This window comes from Pimephales promelas, chromosome 17, assembly GCF_988280905.1.
Source record: "Pimephales promelas chromosome 17, fPimPro1.hap1.1, whole genome shotgun sequence".
Lineage (NCBI taxonomy): Eukaryota > Metazoa > Chordata > Actinopteri > Cypriniformes > Leuciscidae > Pimephales > Pimephales promelas.
In genome coordinates, this window is record NC_142785.1 from 20,998,266 (window position 1) to 21,005,520 (window position 7,255).

The 7,255-nt window shown below is 35.7% G+C and overlaps 2 protein-coding genes across 2 annotated transcripts; one reads left to right on the forward strand and one right to left on the reverse strand.

The window, feature by feature from the left end:
- Window positions 1–1,138: 1,138 nt before the first annotated feature.
- gch2 (GTP cyclohydrolase 2) lies at window positions 1,139–4,557 on the forward strand. The gene is made up of 6 exons (XM_039661431.2): window positions 1,139–1,610; window positions 2,277–2,386; window positions 2,617–2,672; window positions 3,294–3,325; window positions 4,034–4,118; window positions 4,300–4,557. Exons 1-6 carry the CDS (start codon window positions 1,304–1,306, stop codon window positions 4,430–4,432), a joined length of 723 nt encoding a protein of 240 aa, XP_039517365.1. The 5' UTR covers window positions 1,139–1,303; the 3' UTR covers window positions 4,433–4,557.
- Window positions 4,558–5,505: 948 nt separating this feature from the next.
- Window positions 5,506–7,190, reverse strand: cript (CXXC repeat containing interactor of PDZ3 domain). Its single transcript, XM_089122136.1, has 5 exons — window positions 7,077–7,190; window positions 6,743–6,808; window positions 6,584–6,638; window positions 6,175–6,278; window positions 5,506–6,052 (listed from the first exon to the last, which is right to left on the reverse strand). Exons 1-5 carry the CDS (start codon window positions 7,090–7,092, stop codon window positions 5,988–5,990), a joined length of 306 nt encoding a protein of 101 aa, XP_088978262.1. The 5' UTR covers window positions 7,093–7,190; the 3' UTR covers window positions 5,506–5,987.
- Between the last annotated feature and the right edge of the window lie 65 nt (window positions 7,191–7,255).

A 7,255-nucleotide genomic window follows, 5' to 3' on the forward strand; every position in this document is an offset into this window, starting at 1 on the left:
TGAAGGCCAGACTTACCAGAGCCCTTCATCATCATCATCATCACAAGGGAGAAAAGGTCAGCTGACGCAATATATTAATGCAATGGAGCTGCTGGGTTATTTTTGTACATTGCATAAGGAGTAATCTCCCTTTGGTTATGATCTTGGATTCTGTGTTCTTTTGTACTTTCTGAGGAAATTCATTTGAGTATACTGGAGCATTGTAAGTAACAAAGGCATAATTCCAAAACATTCATGTTCATATATAGTTCATTCATTGTTCATACTTTCAATAATTTATTAATTAATTCTTTTATTTTATTTTATTAAATAAAAAATGTCTACCTGCATACAGTTATTATATAACCCACTGTAAATCTCAAGATTTTTTAAAAGCACCTTAGCCCACGCCTGACATTCACATGATCAAATTTCAAGCAAAAATAAGCAAACTGACCTTTTTTGGGGAAACGAGCTTTGTCACAGAGATCAGTCTTGGATATGCTGCAGTGAGGAATAACCCTATTTTTAATATTTTAAGTCATATGATTCCCAAACTTTCTTCAATGGATGAATGCTTTGATCAGGACTTTAATTATAGGAACGAAATTATACTTTCGGTACAAATAATGATTAAATGTTTTAATACAAAAAAAAAATGTTTTGGGTGATGGTTAGATTTAGATTTAGGGGTAGAGAATATCAAATATCATAAGCTCATACACAACAGAAGTCAATTGGACCTTCCAAATATGTGTAGGTCTATTTGTGTGCGCCTTTTAAATATTGCCATTGAAAATTATATTATAGGCTATATTATATTTCAAAACCACTTTAAAAAGCTTTTAAAAAAACTTTCAAAGAATTTGACGTACGTAATACAGATTATGGGGGTCTAGTTTATGGGTGAGCACGTGAGGTCATATGCTCAGATGTTTGACTCTCATTCAGTGTCTTTACATTCAGACTAGCAAATCACGAATCAGTTTCTGCCGTTTGCATGACTGTAACACATTATTCAATTACACCCCATAAAAAGGTGTGACATATGTAAAACTCAACGGAGCGCGTGCTTACACACTAAATCCTGACGTGCTCAATTGGACACAGCGATAGTGAAGGGCTCCTATAAATGCCACGCTGAGTGGGAGAGACTTTTAGACTGCAACTACATCTCAACTCAAGAGCACTACGACCATCTCCTGCCCATAACTGAGGACCAAGAATATACGTCTGATTGCATTTACCTTTTATATTAGCCTACATATTAATAGTAATAATTTATTCTCTTTTAAATAGTCATTTGAAGTAGCCTATACATTCAATGGAGTACCAAAAGGCGGCAGAATTGAACGGTTTTAGCAATGGCAAAATTGTCACAGAGTATCTCTGCCGTAATGGCTTTAGCGAGCTGACAGTCGATACGAAAAAAGTCGCAGTCCAGCACAAAAACGAGACATCCCGGAAAGAGGCGGAGGATGAGTCGCGGTTACCTGCTCTGGAGGCGGCGTACACAACCATACTGAGAGGTCTGGGAGAGAACACTGACCGGCAGGGTCTCCTTAAAACCCCACTCCGTGCAGCTAAGGCCATGCAGTTCCTGACCAAAGGCTACCACGAGACCATCTATGGTAAGTAGCCTATACTTTTATTTTTTATTAATTTTTTTCTGAGAGAAAATTTTCTCTCGACTTCTACGATTTCGTTTTGCATAGAGGGAAGTCTTTACAGCGTTTTAGTACTAATCACAAAGTAAGATTTTAAGTTTGTCAGCAGACACGTCTTGAAAATCACTTTCACCAGACGTTAACGTTACTATAGCAACAGCAGCTTAACCGCTTGATTGGACCATAGAGTATTAGCCTGTACACAGATGGCTCATTAGCAGCTTTTTCTATGGGCTTTTAAACGTAAGCAGCCCGCCATATTGGAACGGTCAACGCCGACGGTTCGTGAACATTTGAGAGCAAGTTTACTGTGCTTTTGCAAATGTATCAAACGCATGAATGAATATCTAGATCCTCCTTCTTGCAATGACATCTATTCTCTGAGGTGTTTACTGGTGCGAGGGCGGGACAACCTGGCAAAACCCATAGGGCAAAATCAAGTCCTGTCATAAAGTCTACTTTAACTAATCACAGTTTAGTTCCTACACAGTTTTGCCTCTCTCCTGAATGGACCTGATTTATAAGAGGATTTTAATCTGAAAATGATCTGTGTCCGCTAGCAAAATACCATAAAAGTTACGTGTTTAAGCAATTCAATTATTTTGTATATATTTTTTTCATATTCTACAGATATACTTAATGATGCCATCTTTGATGAGGACCACGAGGAGCTAGTTATTGTGAAAGATATTGACATGTTTTCACTTTGTGAACATCATCTAGTACCATTTTTTGGCAAGGTATGTCTCATTATCCATCAATGATTGTAATGCTTTTAGCCAGTTAGTTCATGTTATATTATGCTTGATGCAGTGCTAGGTGTTTTTTATGGGTTATAAGGGGATCTCGGATGCATGCATTTGACTATGCCTGGGAGAGTGTTTAGTGCTGGCAGGTCAATGGGTTCTTTTCACTGAGCTGCATTACATGACAAATGAAGTGATAAATTATTTTGTTAATTAATCTGTAGGTTCACATAGGATATCTGCCAAGTAAAAAGGTTGTTGGACTCAGTAAGCTTGCAAGGTGAGTATATAACACACACACACACACACACACACACACAATTTAGTGTGCCAGTCTCAGACGGATGATAAAGGGCCGTGTTCTCACATCACAGTGGGACCAAAAAAGAGAACATATTAGTTACAAGTGGCTGAGTTCTTCTGTTATCACAGCCCATTCACTTGAAGCTTAGATCCAAAGCCTGGCACAGTATCCTGTCCCATCTGAAAAATGCCAGACTAGCTGACCTCTGGCGCTGAGGAAATCCCCCTCAACTCCCAACTCCACTGTGGGGTGATTGTGGGAACCATTAACATTGCTGCCCTCACAAAATATCACATGTGGGTTAATGCTCCTTTGCCAGAGTAAAATACACACAGACAGCTGCCTTTATATATATTACTAACCTTATCACAAATGTTTCTAGAACATTTACCAGTTACACTATAGTTATATATAAATTTAGGAAACAATAATTATAAGAAAACTGCTTATGAGAAAGAGGGTACGACATACTGGAAAAACAGTAATATTCTGCTAATATTGTCATTCTTTGCTCTTAAGGATATAGCTACCTATTAAATTGTCTGTTTGATCATTTCAGCATTTTTGGTGTTTTAACTTGATTTTGTCCCTCTTTAGGATTGTTGAAATCTACAGTCGCAGACTTCAAGGTAAGCATCACTAGATACTTTCCTAAAGAAAAAATAGATAGATATTTGTTATTCATAGTATAATTAATACTTTTATTCAGCAAGGATGCATTGAATTGATCAAAAGTGGCAATTATAATATTGCAAAAGATTTAAATTTCAAATAAATGCTCTTTTGAACTTTCTTTTCATCAAAGAGTCATGACAAAATGGATCATGGTTTCCACAGAAATATTAATTTTCAACATTGAGAAATTATTAAAAATAATGTTTCTTGATCATCAAATCAGAATATTAGTATGATTTCTGAACTTATTTTACGTCTGGAGTAATGATGCTGAAAATTCAGCTTTGCCATCACAGGAATAAATTACAAATATATTAAAATATATTCAAATGGAAAACAGTTATTTTAATATGTAATATTTCACAATATTACTGTTTTCTACTGTACTATATTCTACTACAAAAGAGACAATTTTACAGACTGATACCTTTTGGATGATAGTATTGGAAACATTACTTGGATATAAAAATATTGTACATAATCCAGTATAACATTTTCAGTGCTCTATCCCTCTATTTATTCAGTGCTCCTGTGTTTCTGTCATCTTGTAAAGTTAAAGAAGCAACTGCTGTTGTAGATCCTGCCTCTATACTCTCCTCGTCACAACAAAACATGATAGTGTTGCTTCCTCTGTGTTTTACTCTTAATTTTGCTTATTGCAGTCCAAGAGCGCCTGACGAAGCAAATAGCAATGGCCATCTCTGAGGCCTTGCAGCCTGTTGGTGTAGCAGTCGTCATTGAGGCAGCGTAAGTATTTGAAAGACAAACCACAGTCTGACACAACATTCAGTCAGATTATGTACAATTATCTAATGTAATGTAACTTCAAAGCTGAGAATACAGTACTTTCATTCAGCTTCTGTTAACAGTGACTGTCACGGTTGATGGAATTGTTATGTGTGACCTGAATGGATGTTTGTTGTTGTAGTCACATGTGCATGGTCATGCGTGGAGTGCAGAAGATGAACAGCCGTACTGTGACCAGTACTATGCTGGGTGTATTCAGAGAGGACCCGAAGGCCCGAGAGGAGTTTCTCGCCCTGACAAAAAGTGCAAAGTGATCACACTTACCTGTGCCAACCCCGTGTGTTTACAGTCAAAAAGGTCATTGATTATTCTCTACGTTTGAAACCCTCCATGGTGCTAAGAGAATCTCACTGAGCCAAAGCGTTCGATCTGTCCACCAGCTACCGAGACACTGCTGTATCGCCAACAGCTGAAACTCACAGTTTTTACAAATATTGAAATATAAAATGTGAATAATGAAGGATCAGTGTTCCTATATGGAGTACTTCTTTTGAGAAAAAGACCTGCCATTGAATCATTCACACGGCTGCCTTAAAACTGATACAATTATGTACAAGTCATTTCTATTATCTTACTGATTAACAATTACTAAATTAACATATTGCCTCAGATACTTGTCTAACCTTATTAATTGTATGTCATGTACTCTGATTAGATAATATTCATAGAGTCATAAGCCAACCTGATTTATTGTTATAGAAGTCAAATGTTCTATGTATCTGGGGAATCATTTGTATGTGGTTCAAAGTAACCAATATTGACATTTGAATATTGCCGTTTTTTACATAATATATTTGTCTGAATTGTATAAAACAAAACAGATGTCAACTATTCCAACTAAAACATTAAAGCACCAGTATGAAATGCATTAGTCTCTGCTTGTTGTCAATTTTATTTATAGAGGTAAAAACAGTCTCACATTGGTACAGGTGTCAATTCTTACTTTAACTGATATTAAGGGAATGGTATTACACAGCATCAAAGTATTGCCATGTTGTGCCGCCTCATACTTAAAATAAGGCAAAATAAACTGTGTACGAGCATTTGCAGCAGTTACTGTCAACAATTCCTATTAAGTATGTGGGTTTAAGACATCTAAAGGAAATTCAAAACTTAAGTAATTCCAAATGATCCCTGAAAATGGAAACAAACAGATTTTCAGAAAATATCTACAACATGTGTTCACAAAAAGAACTAATGGTGGGACAATAAGAAGGGGTTAACAGGTTATTAACAAGTTATAGCGGTCTTAAATTTGCATGATGTCACTGTCTACTTGCTTCATATTTACATTCGATTCTGCCGTAGTGACACTGCCTTGAAAACAGTAGAAAAAAATAGCACTTCAAACTATATCTTTATATCTTTTCTTAATTCGGGGAAGAGATGACATTTAAAAGTCAAAGCCTAGAGTTTGGTAAGGTCTGATGACTAAGAATAAAAAGGCAATAAATTGCCATCATAATGCTTGGTAGTATTAAAATGATAAATTATTTACAAAAAGAAATGAATGAGAATATTTAGAAAAAAATATTCTCCAGAAAATATACTTAAAGAAGGCATCTACATTGTCCAAACAGTGCAAGCCAATATATTGCTCTAAGGTTAAGTGAGAGAAAAATACCACTGACATATTTTCATATAAATACAGTCATAATCCAGTACACTTCTTTCACAGCACTTTGCCATAAAACACTGCAAATTAAACTCTTTTGTGAAACTAAATGATCATTCTCAACACGTAGTAGAGTCAACATAATCATCCACGAACATCCCCTTCTCGGCTAAACACCAGCACGAGAGAATAAATCAAACTGAGGTCTGTTTGTAGTTCTTGGTGTCAATAACCTTCTTCCCACACATGGCACAAATTCCTGGAAAGTAGAAAGAGAGGGGTGGTGAGAATATATATATATATATATATATATATATATATATATATATATATATATATATATATTTGTGGCAGAAACAAAAGAGCATCTAAGCATCTCACCTTTCTTGTAAGCACATCCCTGGCAGTAGTGTGAACCAGACTGATGGACAGAGCTTTTGCATATTCTGCAAGTGGCAAATCCAGATTTGCCATAGGGATCAAACCTGTCAAAATGGCATACATATTTTCACTATGTTCATCATAACTCGCAATTGAAGTTGACATGAAGAATGGAAGTCTTTTCTTGTCTTTATCTGAATGAAACAGCTTCTCGAACAAGAAAAAAAATTAATATAGGACGGGGCTTGATTTTGACCATTGAGAATTGATTGGATCGTTGTGCAATCTTCCAATAAACTTCTGTAATATTCCATATAAAAAATAAGAATAGTCTATTTTGATTTCATGATGACTTTAAATGCACTAAAATACTATAATGTTTAAGCATGACATATGTCAATCAACTCACCTGGCTTTTTTTGATGTCAGCATTTTATTTTCATTAAGCTTTCGACCACCACTCTCTGTAATATATTAGTTTTTATGTTAGTATTCAGTGTTGACGAAGGATAAACACAAAAGTATAAATGGGCAGCTTTATCCAAGCTTTAATCCAATTTAACGTTACCTGTTGTGTTTCTAGCTCCATCTTTCCAGGTATCAGGAGTGATGACTCGCCCCAGTTTCTTCTCGCCTGGTGGGAACATCAAAACATGCTTAATTCAGTCAAACACCCCACACATTTTATTTACGTCAGTACTATGCATATATTAATGAACATCATTGAGATGCTAATGCTGTCGTTACTTAGCCTACACTGTGGATGTGGACTGTTTTGTTTCTCTCTAGCTACTGTGATCTAGCTAGCGACAGCTACTGAATACATACGAATCACAATATTAATGACTTAGGCATATTGGTTTAAAATAAATAATAATTTGATTTACAATGTAACTACTTACACTTCTCGCAAACCATCTTAGCGAAATCGTAGTTATCACGTCTTGATACTTCAAAATGTAAATGATGAAGCTAGACACACTGCTTAGTGTTCAGTGACGTATCATGAAGTATTGTCAAAATAAAAGTGTAGACAAGCTAGATACTTTAGTAGCAAGAAGCAAGTAAAATGGTGTAAAAT

Excerpts from the sequence above, each read along its gene's own strand:
- gch2 (XM_039661431.2), top strand. The coding sequence starts at position 1,304 with ATGGAGTACCAAAAGGCGGCAGAATTGAACGGTTTTAGCAATGGCAAA. Across the intron at positions 2,673-3,293 it reads GGACTCAGTAAGCTTGCAAG|GATTGTTGAAATCTACAGTC; the intron begins GTGAGTATATAA and ends GTCCCTCTTTAG. Across the intron at positions 4,119-4,299 it reads GCAGTCGTCATTGAGGCAGC|TCACATGTGCATGGTCATGC; the intron begins GTAAGTATTTGA and ends TTGTTGTTGTAG.
- cript (XM_089122136.1), bottom strand. Across the intron at positions 6,639-6,742 it reads TGGAGCTAGAAACACAACAG|AGAGTGGTGGTCGAAAGCTT; the intron begins GTAACGTTAAAT and ends AATATATTACAG. Across the intron at positions 6,279-6,583 it reads CTGACATCAAAAAAAGCCAG|GTTTGATCCCTATGGCAAAT; the intron begins GTGAGTTGATTG and ends CCATTTTGACAG.